Source organism: Miniopterus natalensis, chromosome 15 (genome assembly GCF_054644295.1).
Source record: "Miniopterus natalensis isolate mMinNat1 chromosome 15, mMinNat1.hap1, whole genome shotgun sequence".
Classification (NCBI taxonomy): domain Eukaryota; kingdom Metazoa; phylum Chordata; class Mammalia; order Chiroptera; family Miniopteridae; genus Miniopterus; species Miniopterus natalensis.
This window is the reverse complement of record NC_142095.1, coordinates 40,174,921-40,199,815: the sequence shown is the minus strand read 5'-3', so window position 1 is coordinate 40,199,815 and position 24,895 is coordinate 40,174,921. Positions and strand designations below refer to the sequence as shown.

The following is a 24,895-nucleotide window of genomic DNA, read 5'->3' as shown; positions in this document are numbered from 1 at the left end:
ACATAAATATTTTAAGATATCTTAGTGAATTAACCAATTATTTTTAGGATATCACAGTTCCTATTCTGTAGTAATCATAACACATTTATTATGTTAAAGTATTAATTACCATAACTATAGTAAAGCAGAGTATTATGTCAGTATTTGCAGTGAATTTGAAGCAATTAAAGAATATGCATTAAAAGTCCCTGTGACAACAGAAGAGATGATGGATCAGATAGCTTACGTAGAAAAAGCCCGGACGATAAGAATTCAGGAGTTAGTTTTAAGGATCAAGGTAAGAATATTTTAATTTATGTATTTTAAAATAGTTTTTTTCATTGTGAAATATGATAAACATATTGAAAATGTATAAAACACATAGTTAAACAAATAGTTATAAAGTAAGCACCTATGTTGCCACCACCCAGGTCAAGAAATAGGATATTGCCAGCACCCAGAAGCACTCTGTGTATGACTTTCTAATCATAACTCCTTCTCTCTCTCAGAGGTTTCCGCTTGGTTTCTACAGTAATCATATATATTTTTCCTTTAGTTCCAAGAACTGTATGTATATCCTTAAACAACATAGATTAAAATTTTTTTATATTTTCTACATTTAGTAGTATGCTTATGTCTTCCCCAGAACAAGATTATATACCTAATCACCTATATTGTACTCTAATTTTTTTTATTTTTAAATGTGAAACATAGCACATATAAAAAATTACATAAAACATATATTGTACAATTTAAAATATTGTAAAGTAAACAGTAATTCACCCAAGGAAAGAAATAGAACCTTGCCAACAGTCTAGAAGCCCATCACAATTTCTGTTTTTTTCTGGCTGTTCTAACTTTTAATTACTTTTTGTTCTTTATAGTTTTATTATCTAAATATGCATTCCTAATCAATATAGCTAACTTTTGTCTCATTTTGGTTTTTATATAAATAGAATTATACTGTTTCTATTCTTTTCTGTCTTGTGAACATTATGTTAGTAATGTTATAGTTTCTTAACTTTATTTTCATTGCTGTCTAGTAATCCATATTCTATAACTATACAATAATTCATTATTTCAATTTTACTGTTCTATATATTTGGGTTGTTTCTACTTTTGTTATTAATAGCAGTGCTGCTGGGAACATTTCTGTATATGTATCCTGGTGTATATGTTCATGCATTTCTCCCAGGTATTATAAGATATACTCAAGGCAAAACTCTTTTTTGAAGTAGTTCCAATTTTATACTCTAATCAGCAGTGTATGAGTCCTATTATTTTACATTCTTACCCATACTTGCTATTATGAGATATTTAACATTTTGCCAGTCTGATGGATGGTCGTCACTATATTTTTAATTTGCATTTTCCTGAAAACAAATGAATTTGAACACTTTTCATATGCTTATTGATCATTCAGTTTCTCTTATGTGAAATGCCAATACATGTCTATTGCCCATTTTTCTTTTGGCTCATTGTCTATTTTTCCAATTGATTTGAGGGTTGTTGTTTTTTAATTGTGAAAATATATAACAAAATTTACCATCTTAATCATTTTAAGTATATAAATCAGTGTAGTAGTTTTGAATATATTATTGATAAATATCCTTTCTTCACTCTGTAATTTAACTTTAATGGTGTTTTTGATGAATAGAAGTTCTTAATTTTAATATAGTCAAATAGAGCAAGAGCAATCTTTTATAGCTAGTGCTTTCTGTGTCTTATTTAAGAACCCTTTCCTACACAGAGTTATCAAGCTTGTTTTTTTCTTGTATATTTTTTGAGAAGCTGTTTAGTTTTGCCCTTCAGCTAGGCTTTAGTCCTCCTGGAATTTTATTATTGTGAGGTCAGATTTAATTATTTTTCCATATGCATGAGCAATTATATATTAACTATTTTTAGATTTTATTTTATTTTTTATTGTTGACACTATTACAGATGGCCCCCATTTCAACTCCTCCTTTGCCCTCCCTCACCCCGGCATTCACCACATTGTTGCTGTGTCCATGGACTATGCATATATACGTACATGTTCTTTGGCTAATCTCTTCCAGTCCGCCATCCATCCAGCCTCCGCTCTGAGATCTGTCTGTTCCACGTATCTTCGCCTCCAGTCCTATTTTGTTTATCAGTTTATTTTGTTCATTAGATTCCACATATAAGTGAGATCATACGGTATTTGTCCTTCTCTGACAGGCTTATTGCCCTTAGCATAATAATCTCCAGGTCCACCCATGCTGTCGCAAAGGGTAAGAGATCCTTCTTTTTTACAGCCTCATAGTATTTCACTGTGTAAATGTACCACAGCTTTTTTACCTACTCATCTACTAATGGGCACTTGGGCTATTTCCACATCTTGGCTATTGTAGATAATGTTGCTGTGAATAGAAGTGCATATATTCTTTCTGATTGGTATTTTGGGATTCTTAGGATATATTCCCAGAAGTGTGATCACTGGGTTAAAAGGCAGTTCCATTTTTAATTTTTTAAGGAAACTCCATGCTGCTTTCCATAGTGGCTGCACCAGTCTGCATCCCCCCCAGCAGTGTACTAGGGTTCCCTTTTCTCCACACCCTCGCCAGCACTTGTTGTTTGTTGATTTGTTGATGGAGCCATTCTGACAGGTGTGAGGTGATACCTCATTGTAGTTTTAATTTGCATCTCTCTGATGATTAGTGACATTGAGCATTTTTTCATATATCTCTTGGCCATCTGTATGTCCTCTTTGGGGAAGTGTCTATTCATGTTCTTTGCCCATTTTTTAATTTGATTGTTTGTCTTCCTGGTGTTGAATTGTATAAAAGTTCTTTATATATTTTGGAAATTAACCCCTTAAGCAGATGTATCATTGGTGAATATATTCCTCCATATAGTGAGTTTCCTTTTCATTTTTATTTTATTTTTTTATTATTATTTTTAAATCCTCATCCAAGGATATGTTTCCATTGATTTTATTTATTTATTTATTTTTTATAATTTTTATTTTTGTTTAAAGTATTACAGATGTCCCTTTTTCTCCCCAATAACCCTTCCCCCCCCCCCCCGTTCCTTCCCCCTTCCCACCATTGTCCGTGTCCTTGGGTTGTGCTTATATGCATATAAATTCTTTGGTTACTCTCTCCCCCTCCACTCCCTCTCCCCTTCCCTCTGACATTTCGTCAGTCTCAACTATGCTTCCATGTCATTGAATCTATTCTGCTCGTCAGTTTATTAAGTTCTTTAGATTCCACATATAAGCGAGATCATGTGATATTTTTCTTTCTCTGCCTGGCTTATTTCACTTAGCATAATATTCTCCAGGACCATCCATACTGTCCCAAAGGGTACGAGATTCTTCTTCCTTACAGCTACGTAGTATTCCACAGTGTGAATGTCCCACAGCTTTTTAATCCACTCATTTACTGATGGGCACTTGGGCTGTTTCCAGATCTTAGCTATTGTAAACTGTGCTGCTATGAACATTGGGGTGCATATATCCTTTCTGATAAATGTTCCATTGATTTTAGAGAGAGAAAGAGAGTGAGTGAAACATCAATGTGAAAAGAAACATCAATCAGTTGCCTATGTGCCTCCTACATGCACCCTGACCCAGGACCAAACCTGCAACCTTGGGTGCGTACCCTGACTGAGAATCGACCCTTCCACCCTTCGATGCCAAGACAGTGCTCCAACTGAGCCACACAAACCAGGCCTCTCTTCTCATTTTGTTGATGGTTTCTTTTACTGTGCAAAAGCTTTTTATTTTGATGTAGCCCCATTTGTTTATTTTTTTCTTTGTTTCTCTTGTCCTAGGAGTTATAGCAGCAAAAATATTGCTATGTGAGATGTCTGAGATTTTACTGCTTATGTCTTCTTCTAGGATTTTTATGGTTTCCCAACTTACATTTAAGCCTTTTATTCATTTTATTCACTTACACTTATGGTGTAAGTTGGTGCTCTAGTTTCATTTTTTTTTGCATGTACCTGTCCAATTTTTCCAACACCATTTATTGAAGAGACTGTTTTTACTCCACTTTATGCTTCTGCCTCCTTTGTCAAATATTAATTGACCATAAAGACATGAGTGGATTTCTGGGCTCTCTCTTCTGTTCCATTGATCCATATGCCTGTTCCTGTGCCAGCATCAGGCTGTTTTGATGACAGTGGCCTTGTAGTATACTTTGATATCTGGTATTGTGATACTTCCAACTTTGTCCTTCTTTCTCAAGATTGCTGAGGCTACTAGGGATCTTTTTTGATTCCAAATAAATTTTTGAAATATTTGTTCTAGATCTGTAAAATATGCCATTGGTATTTTATTTTTTAAAGATTTTAAAATTTATTTTTAGAGAGAGAAGAAGGGAGAGGGAGAGAGAAACATTGATGTGAGAGGGAAACATTGATAGGATGCCTCCTGCACAGCCCCTACTGGGGACTGAGCCCACAACCTGAGCATGTGCTCTGACTGGGAATCGAACCAGCAATCTTTCAGTGCATGGGACGATGCCCAACCAGCTGAACCACACCTGCCAGGGCACCATTGGTATTTTAATAGGAATTGTGTTGAATCTATAGATTGCTTTGATAGTATGGACATTTTAGTGAGGTTAATTCTTCCAGTCCATGAACACGGTGTGTGCTTCCACTTGTTTGTATCTTCCTCTATTTATTTCTTCAATGTCCTATAGTTTTCTGAGTTCAGGTCTTTTACCTCCTTGGTTAAGTTTATTCCTAGGTACTTCATTTTTTTGTTGTTACAATGGTAAATGGGATTGTTTTCTTAGTTTCTCTTTCTGAGAGTTCATTATTGGTGTATAAAAATGCCACTGATTTCTGGAATTAATTTTCTATCCTGCTACTTTGCTAAATTCATTTATTAGATCTTGAGCTTTGGATGGAGTCTTTAGTGTTTTCTAAGTACAATATCATGTCATCTGCAAATAATGACAGTTTTACTTCCTCCTTTCCTATTTGGATGCCTTTTATTTCGTCTTCTTGTCTGATCGCTATGACTAAGACTTCCAAGGCTATGTTAAATAAGAATTGTGAAAGCAGACATCCCTGTCTTATTCCTGATCTTAAGGGAAATGCTTTTAGTTTTTGCCCATTGAGTATGATATTGGCTGTAGGTTTTTCATATATGCCCTTTATTATGTTGAGGTATGATTCCTCTATTCCCACTTTACTGAGAGTTTTTATCAGAAATGGGTGCTGGATTTTATCAAATGCTTTTCCTTCATCTATTGATATGATCATGTAATTTTGTTTTGTTTTGTTATCCTTACCAGAGGATATTTTTTCCATTGCTTTTTAGAGGGAGTAGAAGGGGAGAGAGAGAGAAAGAGAGTGAAACATCAGTGTGAGAGAGACACATCAACTGATTGCCTCCCACACACACCCTGATTGGGGCTGGGGATCGAGCCTGCAACCGAGGTATGTGCCCTTGGCCAGAATCGAACCCGGGACCCTTCAGCCCATGAGCCGACACTCTAACCACTGAGCCAAACTGGCTAGGGCTAAACTTTTTATTAATTAAATGTTTTCTTTATATAGAAATTTTAAAGTTAAAAGATTATTTATTTCTCACCTTAATTTAAAAGTTTATCTGAAGATTCTTTTGAAATATCTTCATTTACCATTATGTAACTTATAAATAATGAGAGTTTGGTTTTTTCCTCATCAGACAATTACACATTTCCAAAATTTAATGTTCTTTGCTCCAATAGACTGGTTAGGACCTCTGCCACAATGTTGAATAGCAGTCATCTTGATCCCAACTTCAAAGGGAAAGTTTTCCAGGATTCACTATTAAGTATGATATTTGCTGTAGGTTTTTTAGAGGTACTTTTATCAGATTAGTAACTTTTCTTTTATTATGTATTTTTTAAATGATTATGATTGGATAATTTTATCAATTTTGCATTTATTGAGACAATCATATGTTTTTTTCTCTTTTATTAATATAATCAGTTACAAGATTAACTTTATTAGGTTATATCTCTACATGGAATATGATACATATATTATGCATTTTGCACACTATATATGTTATATACATATACATTATATATATCTTAAACCAAAAACCTTCAATTCACCTTTGAATCTGTATTTCAAGTCTTAAAAATTACAGCACCACATATGGATCAATGAAAGCTATAGGGGGTAAAGATATTCAACTTCCCTACTCCGGTAAATCTATTGGTTTTAAAGTTTGTTTTTTTTCCTTTGCCATTCATCCCAAAACTCTTTCTGGACAATTGCTGTATATTAATGGTAGGTAAAAAAAGGTGGTAATGTTACTTATTTTGCATAACAAAATAAAAGATGCTAAAATCTTTGTCACCAAAGATTCAAAAATCAAATACATAAGAATAAAAAATATAAAATTCTTTAAAATCAACAGTAAAGCTTTGCTGCATATTTGGTCACAGTCATGTATAAGGAGGAACAAGAGTACCTTTATGTTAAATCATCTGCAAGTAAAAACTTTTTAACAGCTTTATTTTTTGTATAGCAGTCTGCAATTACGTGTTATGAAGCCAAATAAAAAATCCTGCTGCTACTGAAATACCCATCAGATTTGGGTTATATGAAATATCTATTAATCTGAGTCCAACTGAAATTTGAAAGAGTATTAAATTTTGTTGTTGGTTCTCTTTTTCATATTGTCTTAAATTTTCTATATGGTGTATTATTTATTGAGGGTTTTTTTTGTAGGAATCCAAACGCCGAATGGATTACTTTTTAGATGTTTTTCTATTCCCTCAAGAAGATTTAGCTTTGAATTCAGCTGTCCTGTTATGGCCTTGGAAAATTAATCCCATCTTTGATGAAAATGATGAGGTAAATATATTCTGACATTGTAAGCACAGTGTTTATTTAATTTTCATACATACTTGCTGTCTACCTTTAAAAAGTAACTTCATGTGTCAGTATGAGTTTGGGGCTAGCAACATTTATGGCCCTGCAGGCTTAGGACAGGCTGTTAGGCTTAACTCACAGGGTCTAGTAAGAAGTAAGACTAATGTTAAAGAAGTCAGAACTATTATATAACTTGATAATAATAGTAAGTACTGCACTAAGTGTTTTCCGTTTATTAAATCATTTAATACTCACAAAAATTTCATAGCTGGGAAAAAGAAGTCTCAGAGAAGTTAAATAACTTGTGCAATGTCACAGAGATAAGAAGTAGCAGAATCAGGATTCTGAATATAGTTTATATTTTGAAAAAGTTCTAATGTAACTTTTCTGAATTGGGAAGTGAGATGGTGTTATAATTGTGAAAAGTCAGATAAACTAAAGTTCTAATCTGGATTTTGACTTTTATGGTTTTATGACATTGGACATGCCTCTTAGCCTGTATAAGCCTAAATTTCTTCAACTCTGAAATGAGAGTAATAATACTTGTATTAATGTAGGTAAAAATGGTAGCTTTTTAGTTATTATCCCAGAATTGGTAAAATAGTTAAAGTATCTGATTAATAAATAAAAATTGTTACAGTCACTTTGGAAATCTAGGAAAATTTTTCTGTGTGATTTATTATTCTTTACATTTTAATATCAGTCAGTGTTTTATTTTCACATTCATTTTTACTTCTCTAATAGTTATTACTATACAAAACATTAAGATTTCTGATTTGATAACTCCTTTGTAACAAAATAATTAACATGATTTAATTGTCTTTTAAAAAGCTCATTGAGGTTGCTAAACGTAAAAATGAAAATGAACTAATAGCCAAGAGAGAGAAACTGATTTTGGAAATAGAAAAGGAATCACGGCGCATGGAGGAGTTTGCAGAATATGCAGAACTGGATCGCATGCAACAGGTCTGATAAATATGTAAGACAGTAGCTATGGCTGGCTCATAGATTAATACAGGACATGTTTATGTAAGTTTAAAAATACAGAAAAATATGTGCTTGCTATGGCAAGCAGGGGCCTGACTCTTAGGCCTAGAACTGGTACTAATTATGTGATCTTTTTTGTGGCTTAGTTTTCTAAGATATAACCATACCTTTCACTCTCTATCATAGTAATGTTGTGAAGTTGATATTTAAAGTTTCTATATAAATGCAAGGACATAACCTATGATTGTATTTTTATAACATTACTTGGATATTTCTTGAGATAAAAAATTATTTGCTTTCAGTATGTGGCTGATGTAAGACAACTACAAAAACGTATTCAGGAATCTGAAGAAGCAGTTCAGTTTATTAATAAAGAAGAGGAACTTTTCAAATGGGAATTGACAAAATATCCTGAACTCGATAGATTGAAAGTTAACATTGAACCCTATCAGAAGTTTTTTAATTTAGTTTTGAAGTGGCAGCGAACAGAAAAACGGTAATTTCTGGTAATGTAATAAAAATTAAGCAAATGATGTAAAAGGATTCATAAAATGATTTTTTTGGTGTTGTTGGCCAAGTGTTTAGAGTAGGGCTTACCCGCTAATTTGAAAGAGAACCAAGTATCATAAAGGAGAAGCATCAAATGTTGCTAAGGTATCACCTAAACTTACAAATACATGTAATATCTAAGGTATCAATTAGGTTTTCCAGAGGTGATTCATTTTTTAATGCAATTAATTGACACCAACAATCTACATTTTATTTGGATACTGTTATCCATTTACAGTCTGATGCATATTTTAGCTGTGCAGCATAGCTGAAATGATGGTTTTGATCCTGTCTGTCTACCATCAGCTCCGCCTGTGTGACTAAGAAACACTGTTAACCACTCTTGCGCTTACTTGTTTCTCTTGTAAAATGAGAGGTCTAGCCTAAAGAATCCCTAAGGTCTCTTCAAACTCCAAAAGTCTCTGAGTTTAATACTATTATTTTCTTTTAATTCAGGTGGATGGATGGAGGGTTTTTGGACCTTAATGGGGAAAGCATGGAAGCCGACGTAGATGAATTTTCCCGAGAGATTTTTAAGACACTGAAGTTTTTCCAAATGAAGCAAAAGAAGGAATTACAAGAAAAAAGAAAGTCAGCAAAAAGACGATCTGTGGGAGAAGAGAAAGTTGAAGAAGAACCAAAAGAGAATCCTACTATTACTATGTGCTCTACAGTAATGGAGAACATAAAAGTTTTTAAGGTATGAACACATTTAATGACATTTTAGAAAGCCCTGGTAGAGCTCTTCACATCATCGAGTGTTAATAAAGAGAAATAGAAAGATGTGGAAGCAAAACCAAAGGTGAATCCAGAAAACTTGATCTGTTCCTGAGTCCATGCTTCATTCTTTCCTGATGAATTCATCAGAATCAATTCCTCCATAGAACAATGCTTGACAAAGATAAAAGACTATAATGACTAGTTACAATGATATACAGAAGGTAAAAAAAAATTAATAGGACTGACCAGCTAACCTACACTAAGGGCAGCAGCATAGGGTAGCAGTTAGGAAAGTTTTGGAGTCACACTACCTAGGTGCATATTCCAGTTCTGTGCTTGGTAGTGGCATACATAGCCTCTTGTACCTCAGTCACCTCATTTATAAAGATAGGATGATAACAGTTTTGTGACAGTCAATATTGCATCCAACTTCCCAAGGCAGTAGTGACAGTGTGCTAATGTAGTGCCAAGTTTCTATAGTCAATATGGTCAAGTGCCAACTCTGTGATGGGATTTGGAGCATTGTTTCTGTCTGTGTCTAACACTCTAAGATTCCATGAGCTGTATGAAATTTTTTTAAAGTAACTATTTAAAATTATTTTCAATATTTAATGTATTTGTATGGTTTAAAAAAATATAAAAAAATATATCTTAAACCTCTCCTTCCAAAGTTTTTCACCCATGTAACTCAGGTTATCAATGTTATTACTTTCTTGTGTATATACTTCCACAGTTTTGTTACACATATAACAATGTGAATATATATTTTTTTATCCTTTTATCTTTTTACATAAACACTATAGGTATTATTCCCCCCTTTGTTCTGATTAATTTGTCTTGGAGGCCTTTTCTCATTGTGTATAGAGCTTTTACCTACTTGTTGAGCAGTTGAATGGAGTTAGTCTTTTGTTTCCTCTCCAGCCTCCTAAGGAGGTGCTCTCCACACAGGTTGGCAGTAATACTACTCTCGGCTTCTTCCATGGGTGAGAAAATAATGAAATAATGAATTTTTAGTGAAGTTAAATTTATTCACTTTGAAAGTATGTCCTTTCTACTTTATAGGTGTTTAAAATTTATTTATTTAAATACTTACTGAGTGACTGTCATATCATGTTCTGATGAATCCTGGGAAATATGATGGCAGAAACAGATGGTGATAATAACTGGAAGATTAAAACCAGTCCTTAATAATATAAATTAAAAGTTGGATATTCTATGGTCCTCCAATTAAAAAAATATTTTATTAAATTATTATTTGCAAAAACATGACTGTCATACAAAGATAAAAATAAATGTGTCAAATATTTTATTCTACTTATTAATTAGTGAGAGGGCCAGTAAAATGGTAAGTCTGGTTCAAAGAGCAGTTGAGGAGCTGAGTATTTACAGGAAATTTAATAAAGGAATGTTAGAAAAAGATTGGTAGTATTGATTGGTTGATGTCATACGGGATAATATACCATAACAATATGCCATTATACCATTTGAAGTTATCTTTTTGATTAGGCAGAAATTACTTGCATCTACAATGAACAAAAGTTAACATGTAATTTTACAAAATCTGGGGCTTTAAGTAGTAAACAGTGAGTTGAACAAAATACAGTCTTTAAACAGTTAAATTTTCCTTAGGTGACCCTGTACCTCATAAGACACTGAAAGAACACGCCACATACCTTTCTTTTTTGCCTTTCTCCCCCAAGTTTAAAAAGTTAAATTATAGTTAACATATAATATTAAATTAGTTTCAGATGTATAACATAGTGATTCTATATTTATATACCTTATAATGTGATCATCACAATAAGTCTATTAACCATCTGCCAGTACACAAAGATATTATGATATTATTGACTATATTACCTGTGCTGTATATTACATTCCTGTGACTTATTATGTCTTACAACTGGAAGTTTGTACCTCTTATTATCCTTCACTTTTTCACCCATCTCCACCCACATCCTCTCTGGCATCATCAGTCTGTTTTCTGTATCTGTGCCTGTTCTTGTTTTGTTTTGTTTGTTCATTTGTTTTTTTGATTACACATATGTGAAATCATATGGTATTTGTCTTTCTGTGTCTGACTTATTTTTTACTTAGCGTAATACCCTCTAGGTTCACATCCACGTTGTTACAAATGCCAAGATTTCCTACTTTTTTATTGCTGAATCATACTCCATTGCATCTCACCTCTTCTTTACCTATTCGTCTATCAATCTACACCTAGGTTGCTTCCATATCGTGGCTATTGTAAATAAAGCTTCAGTGAACACAGGGGGTGCCTATATCTTTTTGAATGAATGTTTTTGTTTTCTTTAGCTAAATGCCCAGAGTGGAATTGCAAGGACATATAGTAGTTCTATTTCTAATTTTTTGAGGAACCTCCATACGGTTTTCCATAGTGACTGCACCAATTTACAATCCTACTAACAGTGTATGAGGGTTCCCACTTGTCCACATTCTTGCCAGTACTTGTTATTTGTTAACTTTTTTATGATAGCCATTTCAAAAGGTATGAGGTGATATCTCATTGTGATTTTGATTTGTATTTCCCTGATGAGTAGTGATGTTGAACATCTTTTCATATGTCTGTTGGACGCCTGTATGTCTTCTTTGGGGAAATGTCTTTTCAGGTCCTCTGTCCATTGTAAAAATCAGATTGTTTATTTATTTGTTTTTATGTTGAGTTTATGAGTTCTTTATATATTTTGGATATTAACCCCATATTAGATATGTGATTGGTAAATATCTTCTCCCATTCAGTAGGTTGTCTTTTTGCTTTGCTGATGGTTTTCTTTGCTGTGCAAAAGCTCTTTAGTTTGATGTTGTCCCACTTGTTTATTTTTGCTTTTATTACCCTTGTCCAAGAAGATATATCCAAAAAAATATTGCTAAAACTGATGTCAAATGTTTACTGCCTATGTTTTCTTCTAGGAGTTTAATGGTTGATAGATCTAGTTCAGTCTTGGGAACAGGGTTGCAGTATGCTGAAGATCTGACAGTAGTTCTTAGTTGTAGCTATATTAGGTAGTTATGCTGTGCATTTTTTTTTTTTACTGGTGTACCATATTTTATTTGTCTCTGAGATCTTTGGAGTTTTCCTGAGAAATGGAGCAGTAATGCAGAATCAATTTGTTAAAATACATTTTAAACCTTCATAAAAGAAAGCTGGTGCCCTGGCCAGGTGGCTCAGTTGGTTGGAGCATCATCCTGTAAACCAAAAAGTTGCTGGTTCAATTCCTGGTCAGGGCACTTACCTAGGTTGCAGGTTCGATCCCTGGTTAGAGCATGTACGGGAGGCAACTGATATATGTTTCTCACATCAATGCTTCTCTCTCTCTCTTCCTGTCTCTAAAGTCAATAATAAAAAACACCCACCATATTCTTGGGTGAGGATTAAAAATGTAAAAAAAGGAAGCTGGGATTTTGATAGGGATTGCATCTACTCTATAGGTTGATGTTGGAACTATTGCCATCTTAACACTATTAATTCTTCCAATATATGAGCACAGAGTGTCTTTCTATTTATTTAGGTTTTCTTTAATTTTTTCTAACAATTATTTTTAATTATCAGTGTACAAGTCTTGTACTTCTTTTATACTTCCTGATACTATTGTACATGGGACTTTTTTCCATTACTTTCAATTTTGGATTGTTTGTTTCTAGTTTATAGAAATACAATTGAATTTTGTAAATTGATATTGTATCCTGCAACCTTGCTGAACTCATTTATTAGTTCTCACAGTTTTTAAATGAATTCCTTAGTATTTTCTGCATACAAGATCATATCATCTTCAAATAGAAATAGTTTTACTTCTTCCTTTCTAATCTAAATGCCTTTTATTTATTTATATTTTGCTTAATTGGCTTGGATATTGACATTAGCTAGAGTCTTCTAGCTCAATATTTTTATCATCCAGGTCACACAAATTGACTTTTGACCCTCAGGGAGAACAAAACATGGTAGCAGAAACAGGCTATGGATAAGTGTATTATAAATTCTGTTTTTGTAATTCTCTTGCTTTTTTTGTTATATCAATTTGTATATAACAATTCATAAAAAATATATCATGTGTATGTAGTCTTCTGTGACTTGATTTTTTTGTTTTTTTTCACTCAACATTATGTTTCTAAGACTCATCTGCATTCTTGAGTGTAAGTGTAGTTCCTTCATTTTCACTGCTAGATATTATTGCTTACCTAATTTATTGATTTTCCTACTTATAGTCATGTGAATAAAAATCTCTTCCTTCATAGTACTTACTTTCTACTTGCATTTCATATTTCTCCTGTGAAATGCCTATTTATGCCTTCTGAATCTTTTTTTCTGTCAATTTGATTGTTGTTTCTTTCTATTGTTTTTATTGTTATTTATGGAATTTTTACAATATGTGCTTGATAATAACTGTCACTTATATAATAATGAATCCATCAGTGTGTGGTGTTTATCTCTATTTATTTAGTTTTTCTTTAAGATCTTTTAATAAAGTTGTATAGTTTCTACAAAAAGCTTTGTACAACTTTCATTTAATTTATCTGTAGGCATTTTATTTTGTTGTTGCATTTATAAATTGATCTTTTTGTTAATTATGTTTTCTATCTGAAGCTGGTATATAAAAGCTCTATTTAATTTTTATATTATTTTAACATCCAGCCGCTATACATAGACAACAATCTGTGAATAATGTCAATTTCTTCTCAATTTCTATTCCCTGTATCTTTTATTTACTTATATTAATTTTTTCACTGGCTAAGATACTCAATGCAATGTTGATTAGAAGCAGTCATGTTGGATATGCTTATCTTATTCCTGATTTTAAAGAAAACGTTCTAGATTGGAAACCATAAAAGTCCTCAAAGAAAACATAGGCAGTAAAATCTCAGACATTTCTCATAGAAATTTTTTTTCCTGATATATCTCCTTGGGCAAGGAAAACAAAAGAAAAAATAAACAAATAGGACTACATCAAACTAAAAAGTTTTTGCACAGCAAAGGAAACCATCACCAAGATGAAAAGACAACCCTCTGAATGGGAGAACATATTCACAGATACATCTTAATATCTAAAATTTATAAAGAACTTATAAAACTCAATACCAAAAAACCAAACAGTCCAGTTAAAAAATGGGCAAAGGACCTGAATAGACACTTCTCCAAAGAGAACATACAGATGGCCAAGAGACATGAAAAGATGCTCAATTTCATTAATCATCAGAGAAATACAAATTAAAGCCGCAATGAGATATCACCTCACACCTGTCAGAATGGCTGCCATCAACAAACAACAGTGTTGGATAGGATGTAGAGAAAAGGGAACTCTCATGCGCTGTTTAAGGGAATGCAGACTGGTGCAGCCACTATGGAAAGCAGTGTGGAGCTACCTCAAAGAATTAAAAATGGAGTTACCTTATGACCCAGTGATTTCACTTCTTGGAAATTATCTGAAGAAACCCAAAACACTAATTCAAAAGAATATATGCACCCCTATGTTCATTTCAGCATTATTTACAATAGCCAAGATTTGGAAGCAGCCCAAGTGTCCATCCATAGATGAGTGGATAAAACATTTATGGTTTATTTACATAGTGGAATACTACTCAGCCATAAAAAAGAAGAAAATTTTACCTTTTTCAGTAGCATAGATGGACCTGGAGAACATTATTATGCTAAGTGAAATAAGCCAGTCAGAGAAAGACAAGTGCCATGTGATTTCACTCATGGGAAATTTAATGAACAAAATGAACTAACAAGCAAAATAGAGACAGACTAATTAAAAAAATGTTCTAATGTCAGTATCAAGAATGATAAACTTAGTTTTTGTTGAATATCTAATTTTCATTTCCAAACAAAAAGTTACATTTTGGCATTTTTGTGCAGGCTTTTTCTCCATTCATGTTATGTGTATGTGTGTGCTTATAATATGTTATCTTATACTATATATTACTACATATAACATGTATAACAACTTTGTATTTCTATAATAATGCAACAATTTTAATTACCATCGTTTTATCATACACTTCAATATCGTATAGAACATTTACCCCTCTTCTTTTTCACAGTTATAATTTTCCTGGCTATTTCTACATGTTCATTTGTGCAGATGAACTTTAGAATAATTTTGTTAGTTTATTTCCCCCCTCCAAATCTAACTGGGATTTTGATTATACTCATTAAATATGTTAAAAAATTTTAAGTGTATGCATATGGAAGTCAAATGAGTGACTCATTATTGTTTATATTCTTACCATTAGGAAAATATCCCTACTGTCTCCATTCTGTGCAATCCAGGAATGAGAGCACGTCACTGGAAGCAGATGTCAGAAATTGTAGGCTATGACCTGACTCCAGACTCTGGAACTACACTTAGAAAAGTTTTAAAATTAAGCCTTACACCATACTTGGAACAATTTGAAGTGATAAGTGCAGGTGCAAGCAAGGTAAATATGAAGACTGAATGAAATACTTTATTTAATGAGTTTGTTAATAAAATAATTGTACTTTTGTTGTGGTTAACTGTATAGTACTGGATAGCAGTGGGAGTAGATGGGGGAAAGTGACAGAAGACATCCCCGCCCCACCCAAAGTACGTGCTTCTATCCTACTTTTTTGTCCGGAATCCAGACTAGAAAAGTCTCCTTTGACCTCCTCTTAATTCTACTACATTCTGATATGCATAGATGATAAGCTAGTCTTGATATATAATCTTTCCATTAAGAATATTGGGTGGATCTGTGTGTGGCATGTGGTGTGTTGTGTGTTCTAGCAGGATAAGTATAGTCTTCTACGGCCCTTGAAATACACAGAAAACATCTTCAGATTATAGACCAGAGAAAGACTACTTAGGGAAAGTCCAGGAGGTATTTTATTCTGTTGTCTATTTCAGTACTGATAACAGTAGTCTTTATAAGAAGTGAATTTTTTTAAACTACATTATAGCCCTGGCTGGTTTGGCTCAGTGGTTAGAGTGCCGGCCCTCGGACTGAAGGGTCCTGGGTTTCATTCCAGACAAGGACACATACCTTGGTTGCAGGCTTAACCCCCGGCCCTGGTCTGGGTGCGTGTGGGAGGCAACCAATCGATGTGTCTCTCTCACGCTGATGTTTCTCTCTTTCCCTCTGTCTCTCTCTCTCTTCCCCACTCTCTCAAAAGCAGTGGGAAAAATATCCTTGAGTGAGGATTAAAAAACAAACCCCCCACAGACTACATTATCATTCTCCTTAGGAACTTTTAAATTGTTTAAAAACTTTGCTAACTTAATTACAGTGTAGTCACAGATTATTTTAAGACATATGCTTACTGAATTTACTAGGTAAAGTCAATGTAGTAAACAAGATTCTTTTTTCACACTCCCATTCTTCTTTCCTTCATTTTAGGAATTTTCATTAGAGAAGGCCATGCATACAATGATAGGAACTTGGGATGATATTGCTTTTCATATAAGCCTATACCGTGAAACTGGGGTCTGTATTCTTTCTTCAGTAGATGAGATTCAGACCATCCTTGACGATCAAATTATAAAAACTCAGACAATGAGAGGCTCGCCTTTCATTAAACCGTTTGAAAAAGAGATCAAGGTATGTTAAACAGGATAGCTCCTGGTCGTTGTAAAAATTGCAATCTTATTACATATATGCTCTTGTGGAAATAAGTCAGTTTATTGGATAACTCTGGAGAAATACAAGAACAGGTATTTAAAAATTTATGTGGAACTATATAGAACAGACCTGAGACGTTAACTCTTATGACTTTGAAAATAACAAATTATGTCTTTTTTTAAAAACTTTTCCAATGACAGCAATAGACTTGGAAAAGAGTTAGTATTATTAATTCTAACTTTAAACAGCCTAGACCCTGTTCCATGCTATGTTTTTGTAACTTGTAGTGAAGTTCCATATACCATGCTTTAATTATATTTTTGAACAACTAGCTTGAGGGTCTTCTAGAATAATTGATGAATTATTTTCCACTTGAGAAAAAAAAAACAAGTGATATTTGAGACTATAAGATTATATGATATCCTTATAGTTGATGAGGGTAAACACAGAAAGCAAACAAATTATAATAACTAATACCTAGTTATCATAGGTAGTATCAAAATTCTTACTGGGTCTATATATAACAGGGAAAAGACAAACAACAAATGGATTTTCCCCCTTGTATTTATTGATTTTTAACTATGTGCCAGATACTGCTCTGTGCACTTTACATTTACCAGCCCATTTAATTTCCCTAACAGACTTTCAAGGCAAGCACTTTTATATCTGTATTTATAGATAAGGAAATCATAGGAAGATAGGTAATTTACCCAAGTTTGCCCAACTAATAAATAACAGAACTGGAATTCAAACTAAGGTAGATTGGTTTTAATTTAAGCATAAATAGTATTTTTATGAAAGACCTTGGCTCTCGATATTTAGAGATGACAAAGAATTGTGTTCTTCCAAAGGGACATAATGCTGTACATTTTCTCATGAATCAGGCGGACCTAGACTTTCCTGATAAGATATGTCTTTTGCAGAAGTTTCTTGTCTAACAAGGGAGGATTTACAAGACAAATTTAAAAACTCTTTTAGAGCTTTAAAAACAATAAAATATGAGATCTAATCTCTTGACATATTGGACCTTAGGCCACATATTTAAGAACCAAAGAGAGATTATATACATGACTTCAACAAATGAAATATCTTATCCAGTCTAGGAGAACTATGAGAGTAAGGAGACTTTTGTTTTGTTTTGTTTTTGTTTTTTCAAATTGTGTTGATGTGGAGCAGGGTTTTACAACCTGGCCCTAAAGACATTTTGGGCTAAATAATTCTTTGTTAATGAGTGTTGTCCTGTACACTGTAGGAAGTTTAGCAGCATTCCTGGTTTCTACCAAGATATTAGCAGCACCCTCATCCCATCAATTGTGACAAATGAAAATGTCTCCAGACATTGTCAAACGTCCCTTGGGATGGGTGACAAACTAGCCCCTAGGTTGATAACCACTGGTGTAGATCACGATATATTCCTGGATGCTTTATTGACTTGAGATAGTTTATCTAGGGATTAGGAAATTGGTCTAAATAACTACAGTCATTTCCAATTGTGAGTTCCAATGATTTGGGAAAACTTTAGACCTCTTAGAGTTTTTCTAAACTCATGTGAGACACCCATAAGTGACCTTGAACTGTTGTGCATTGATTTAAAAATAACAGTAAAATTTAAATACACATTTATTGCTATAATTTATGGTTTTTCTTTAATAACTGGAATTTAGTACACTATGCTTTTCATTAAGGCCTGGGAGGACCGTTTGATTCGAATACAAGAAACAATTGATGAGTGGTTAAAAGTACAAGCTCAATGGTTATATTTGGAGCCTATTTTTTGTTCTGAGGATATTATGCAACAGATGCCAGAAGAAGGACGTCAGTTTCAGACAGTAGACAGACATTGGAGGGATATCATGAAGTTTTGTGCAAAAGATCCAAAGGTGTAGTATTTGTTTTCTCTCTTGCAAATAAAGGGAAACCTTTATTTTGGGCTATTAAAAAACACATTTGGCTTTTTTCTGATTAAAAAATGGAACCTGCTCATTATATACAAACTATAAAGTTCAGAAAAATGTAAGAAAGCATTAAAATAATTTTACTTTTCAATTCTTAAGATATACTACTTGTAATTCTTTTAAATCAAATGTATTGGGATGACATTGATTAATAAGATTATATAGATTTCAAGTGTACATTTCTATAATACATTGTCTGTATATTGTGTTGTGTGCCCACCACCCACAGTCAAATCATTTTCCTGACGTCAGCATATATTTGACCCCCTTTGCCCTTTATTCCCCCCAACCTCCCTTCCCTCTAGTAACCACCCATACTGTGGTCCGTGTCTATGAGTTTTTGTTAGTTTGTTCATTTCTTGCTTTCAGTTTTATAGCCCACATATGAGTGAAATCACATGGCTCTTAACTTTTTCTGTCTTACTTATTTCACTTAGCATGATATTTTCAAGGTTCATTCATGTTGTCACAATGGCAGTATTTCTTATGACTGAGTAGTATTCCATTGTATATATGTACCAAATCTTCTTTATCCAGTCATCTGTCGAAGGACACTTTGGTTGTTTCCATGTCTTAGCCACTGTGAATAATGCTGCATATACCTTTGCAAATAAATATTTTCAAAATTTTGAGATAGATACCCGAAAGAGGGGTTACTGGGTCATATAGTAACTCTATTCTTACTTTTTTGGGGAGCCTCCATACTCTTTTCCATAATGGCTGTACCAGTCTGCATTCCCACCAGCAGTGAAGAAGGGCTCCTTTTTCTCCATAGCCTCTCCAGCACTTGTTATTACCTGTCTTATTGATAACAGCCATTCTAACAGGTGTGGGATGGCATCTCATTGTAGTTTTGATTTGCATTTCTCTAATAGCTAGTGAAACTGAGCATCTTTTCAGATATCTGTTGACCATTTGTATGTCTTCTTGGGAGAAGTGTTCAGATCCTCTGCCCATTTTTAATTGCATTATTTGGTGTTGAGTTACTTGTGTTTTTTATATATTTTGGATATTAACCACTTGTCCGAGGATAGAGCTGCTTCACATGTACATTTAACTCACTTCTATGATATACACTCACTGTTCCCCTCATCTTGTAAAATAAATAGTAAAATAAAATAAAATAAATGGAGAGAGAGAGGATGAGTAGTGCAGGTTTCCACTCAATGCCTGTATGCTTGGGTGTGAAGGGAAAAAAGAATCTGCAGTTCTCTTAGTTGGTCTCACTTGCTATGTCTCTCCTAGTGAGTATAGTACATTTTTGAGTGTGAGTCTAATGTTGAAAGACATGGTATGCATTTTTCATATACATGAAAGTCCATAGATACATGTCCACTTTTTAAAATCTAGTATTCAACTTAAGAAATAATTTGTTTCAATGTTGGATGAAAAAGTAGCTGTGCTGGACTTAGAGTAAATAGTATGCTGATATTTGTGAGTTGCAAGGATTTTGCCTTATATGTTGATTTTAGATCCTTTGTGAGACATAATTTCAGATCAGAAGTCAGCATTCTTTTTCTGCAAAGAGCCAATAGTAAATATTTTAGGCTTTGTGCGACATAGTTTTTTCTTTTTTCTTTTTTTTTGACTAGTCAACTCTGCTGTCATTGTAGGGAGAAAGCAGCTGGACAATTCATAATTGAATGGATGTGCCTGTGCTATAGTAAAACTGTTCTTGAACCCTGACATTATTGTGTGTCATGAAATATTATTTTAGTTTTTTTAACCTTTTAAAAGTGTAAAAACAGCCCTGGCCTGTGTGGTTCAGTGGTTAGAGCGTTGGCCTGGGCACCAAAGGTTCGCAGGTTTTATTCCCGAGTCAAGGGCATGTACCTGGGTTGCAGATTAGATCCCATCCTGGTCGGGGTGCATGCAGGAAACAGCCAATTGATGTGTCTCTCTCACTTTGATGTCTCTCTCTCTCTCTCCTCTCCCTCTCCCCTCCTACCTTCCACTTTCTCTAAAAAACATCAATGGGAAAAATATCCTTGGGTGACAATTAACAAAACAAACAAACAAACAAACAAACAAAAGTGTATAATTCTTTACTTGTGGGCCATACAAAAACTGGCAGCACAATGTATATGTACATCAAAAGATCAAGCTGTACACCCTAAATATATACAATTCTTATTTGTTAATTATACTTCATAAAACTGAAAAAAAGAAAAAGTGGTAGTAGGCTGGATTTAGCCCATGGGATGCAGTTTGCCAACTCATACATGTAAATTGTTAAGTTTATAGTTGACAGTTGTAAATGTAAAAATTATTATCACACACTATCCTAACAGACACTTCCCACGTCACTCAAAAGAATATAGGAAAAATGAATATATGCATGACACTCATAACTTCTCATTTGTAACTAGCATCTTTGGATTAGAAGAGTTGTGGTTTATTAAACTTCAATAATTTTCCATTCCAAAAAATTTAATGACAATTTTCATAAACCTTTTGACATTTTTAACATTTTGACATATAATATAGATTAATGTTTAGGTATTATAATTGTGTCTGGTATATAAGTGACGAACTGAACAAATATGTCTTTTAGGTTCTTGCTGCTACTGCTTTAACAGGTTTATTGGAAAAACTACAGAACTGCAATGAACTTTTGGAGAAAATTATGAAAGGACTTAATGCATATCTCGAAAAAAAAAGAATTTTCTTCCCTCGGTATGATGGATAATCAATTGTACTATAATTGAAAGCACTACCTGATGTGCGATAAATTATAACTAAAGCTTTTGTATTTGCATGTTTTTTCTAGTTTTTTCTTCTTATCTAATGATGAAATGTTAGAGATTTTGTCAGAGACCAAAGATCCACTTAGAGTTCAGCCTCATTTGAAAAAATGCTTTGAGGGCATTGCTAAATTGGAGTTCCTTCCCAATCTGGACATTAAGGCCATGTATAGCTCTGAAGGTGAGCGCGTGGAGCTGATTTCACTTATTTCTACATCTGCAGCGAGAGGTGCTGTGGAAAAGTGGCTCATTCAAGTGGAAGAGTTAATGCTCAGGAGTATTCATGATGTGATCGCTGCAGCCAGGCTGGTGCGTTTCCTAGGATTTAATGTATACCTTATATTCTCTAAATGCTTTCTTTTAGGAGGTTTTGAATGGGTACCAGTAAATTAACACTTAAAGTTCTTACTATTTATAACCATTTATTGTTGTATTTTCTCTTTATTTGTTTATAACGATAATATTAGTAAGAATTTATGATAATACGTGATTAAGTGCTACAAAAGAATAATAATAATAATGTGAATATAATTTAGAATGGGGGTGGTGGTGCTAGTGATAGGCAATTAGAAGACGTGAAATTGAAAGAGACCCAAAGGATGAGTAGGAACTAACCAGGTAAAGAACAAATAGAAGAGCATCTTGATATCCCATGTAAAGGCCCTGGGATCAGAAAGAACCTCAAATGTGGGTGTTAAATGCATCATCTAGTTCACTTACTGCTGTTTACACTTAATTAATTAAAAATTTGAAGTGAGTTGAACAAACATTAAAGCAGGGTGTATATATGAAAGAAATAGAACACCTAGGCACCGCACGTACCTCGAGTATGCTAATCCAGTTAACCTAATCTTGAATGATAAACTTCAGTATATCTCTGCTTTGGAGGACCACAAAGGAACAGTTGTGTAGTTTTTTAAAAAAAAAAAAAGCATTGCAGCCTTATATCTAGCTCCTTTACCTAGAGCCCTGTGAAGCTTACCTTCTTGCAGTGGATTTTCTGTTTGGCTTCAGTGTTCCTGTACATAAATCTTGACTTTTCTCTCTTTGTTCTACTTATGATTCTAAAACTAAAACACATAGGAAAGAATCAACATTTTCCATCAAGTATTTCCTTAATAAGTATAGAAATGTATCTTCTATGTACCTAGCAATGGCTCGTCCATTCTTTGAAACTCATCCTTCTTTGAAGCTTAGGTTAGTTTGTCATTTGTATTTATTTCTAAATATTGCTAATCAAAAGGTATTTTAATAATATATTTATGTCCTTATGTTTATATCTAAAGCATGTTGAAAATAGTGTTATCTTATATTAAAGATGATGTTGTATTAAATTTACAGTTTCTATTAACATCAACTTCAAACTTTGTTTTGTAGTTTTTTTCAGTTTATAATTTGGATCTGCTTGTACCATTTACTTTTGAATTAAGTTATTTTTTAACCCCCAAATCCCTTTAAATACATAAAAATGTTAGAAAGACATGAAAGTATACTTTAAAGTCAAAAGCACAGATTGTTCATTTATAATTGAACAAATAGAGTGAAGCAAAAGTAGGTTTACAGTTGTAAGTATGCAAAACACAGTTTATACTTGTATCATTATTTATTGTATTATTTTCCATATGAACAACTGTAAATCTAGTTTTGCCCCACCCTGTATATGATTATTCAAATTATATACTCTGGTCATACACATTTTTAGAATTGCAATGGATTAATAATACAAGGGCTCTAACTATTAGTTCCGTTTTCCACTAAATTGTAATGTCTTCTTTTCAATTAAATCTTGGCATCAATATACATAATCTATTAGACTGACTTATTTTTTTACAGTTCAATAAAGCCCTTATATTTTACTATAATAGAAGTAATATATATTCTATTTAGAAAACTTGACACTTCCCCACAGCAAAGGAACATAAAAATTATATAAATATTTCAAAAATACAATCATAATTTATAAAAAATTGTCAGGTATTTTAAATAGTGATCTAAAATTTTTCATGATTATATGATAGTCTAACCTACAATGTACCAAATATTGTGCTTCTCTATTGTTAGACATTTAGCTTTTTTTTCTTTAGAAATCTTTTAAAGTTAGAAATGCTTTCTAATTATTCAGGCTTATCCAGACTCTGCAAGAAGGGACTGGGTTCGAGAGTGGCCTGGCCAAGTTGTACTTTGTGTTTCTCAAATGTTCTGGACTTCTGAGACACAGGAAGTTTTAAGTGGTGGGACAAAGGTAAAGCATTCTTTGATTTCAAATTAACATTCTTTTCTACATGCTATGTTTCTTGGTTAGCTTATCTATTCTTCTCAAAGCTAATCTTCCCCCAATTTCTACATGTAGCATTAAAATTATATAATTTTGTGTAAACTTGTTATTATATTTTATATGAGGCTTAGACAAAATCACTCTATTCTGTAATTCATTTCTATAATGAGATATGAAGTCAGAATTGTTTTGTATAAGAGTAAATATATAAAATACATATTTTAGGTACTATAAAACATTAGTTTAATCGCTTTTTTATTTTGTAGGGATTAAAGAAGTACCATAAGGAACTTCAGACTCAACTAAATGATATTGTAGAGCTGGTAAGAGGAAAACTGTCCAAGCAGACCAGGACGACTCTGGGGGCTTTGGTTACTATTGATGTCCATGCTAGAGATGTGGTCATGGACATGATTGATATGGGTATGTGACTTTTTCCTTTAATATTAAAGATAAAATATCAATAACTTCTAGAAACAAAAACTTACACCATATGTTTTTTTCTCTCTCAACAGAATTTATTTTATATTATCTTTTCTACAAATTGGAATACATGAATTGTTTTAATATTTGTAATTATAAAAGATGATAACATACCTATTCTTCAAATTATTTTTATTTCAAGCGTATGTGTCTTGTCTTTATTCTTTTTAGGTGTCTCACATGATACAGATTTTCAGTGGCTTGCTCAGCTTCGATATTATTGGGAATATGAGAACGCTCGAGTTCGCATCATTAATTGCAATGTAAAATATGCTTATGAATATCTTGGCAACTCACCTCGGCTTGTCATTACTCCTCTAACTGACAGGTGCTACAGAACATTGGTATGCATTTAAATTATTTTAATTCAAACATTAAAGATTACTTTTTGATGTGGTGTCATATTTTCTTGTCCATGTTTAACACTGCTATTCTCATTTTATTCTCTTATTGGTGATAGTTGAATACAGCTATTCCTTCCTAATTCCAAATTTCTTTTATGTGAAATTATAGTAATGAATATTTAATTCTGGGTGCTTTTGTAGAATACAAGTGTGTGTTTGAATTCTAATGTTTGGAAATCACTAGTCACTCCCATTGAAGGTAATTAGAAAAAAGAAGATACTGGGATTTAAAGAGAAAACTAGAGCTTCAGAAAATAGTATCAGTTTTTGCAGGGGAGTTCTGGGAGACATGACAGGAAGATGAGGAAAGTACATTTGAGCCTTAGAACTCCGAGCTAGTTCAGTTAAATAGGAGGG

The 24,895-nt window shown here is 33.2% G+C and overlaps 1 protein-coding gene across 1 annotated transcript in view; it reads left to right on the top strand.

The window, feature by feature from the left end:
• DNAH12 (dynein axonemal heavy chain 12) overlaps positions 1-24,895 on the top strand; it is a 152,858-nt gene that overhangs the window by 23,929 nt on the left and 104,034 nt on the right. Inside the window, exons 12-24 of the mRNA XM_016205506.2 lie at positions 142-277; positions 6,682-6,807; positions 7,657-7,791; positions 8,115-8,308; positions 8,818-9,061; positions 15,334-15,519; positions 16,456-16,656; positions 18,363-18,557; positions 21,187-21,308; positions 21,403-21,685; positions 23,499-23,618; positions 23,918-24,074; positions 24,306-24,478. Of these exons, the coding sequence (XP_016060992.2) occupies positions 142-277; positions 6,682-6,807; positions 7,657-7,791; positions 8,115-8,308; positions 8,818-9,061; positions 15,334-15,519; positions 16,456-16,656; positions 18,363-18,557; positions 21,187-21,308; positions 21,403-21,685; positions 23,499-23,618; positions 23,918-24,074; positions 24,306-24,478 (2,272 nt within the window). The remainder of the gene's footprint in view (positions 1-141; positions 278-6,681; positions 6,808-7,656; positions 7,792-8,114; positions 8,309-8,817; positions 9,062-15,333; positions 15,520-16,455; positions 16,657-18,362; positions 18,558-21,186; positions 21,309-21,402; positions 21,686-23,498; positions 23,619-23,917; positions 24,075-24,305; positions 24,479-24,895) is intronic.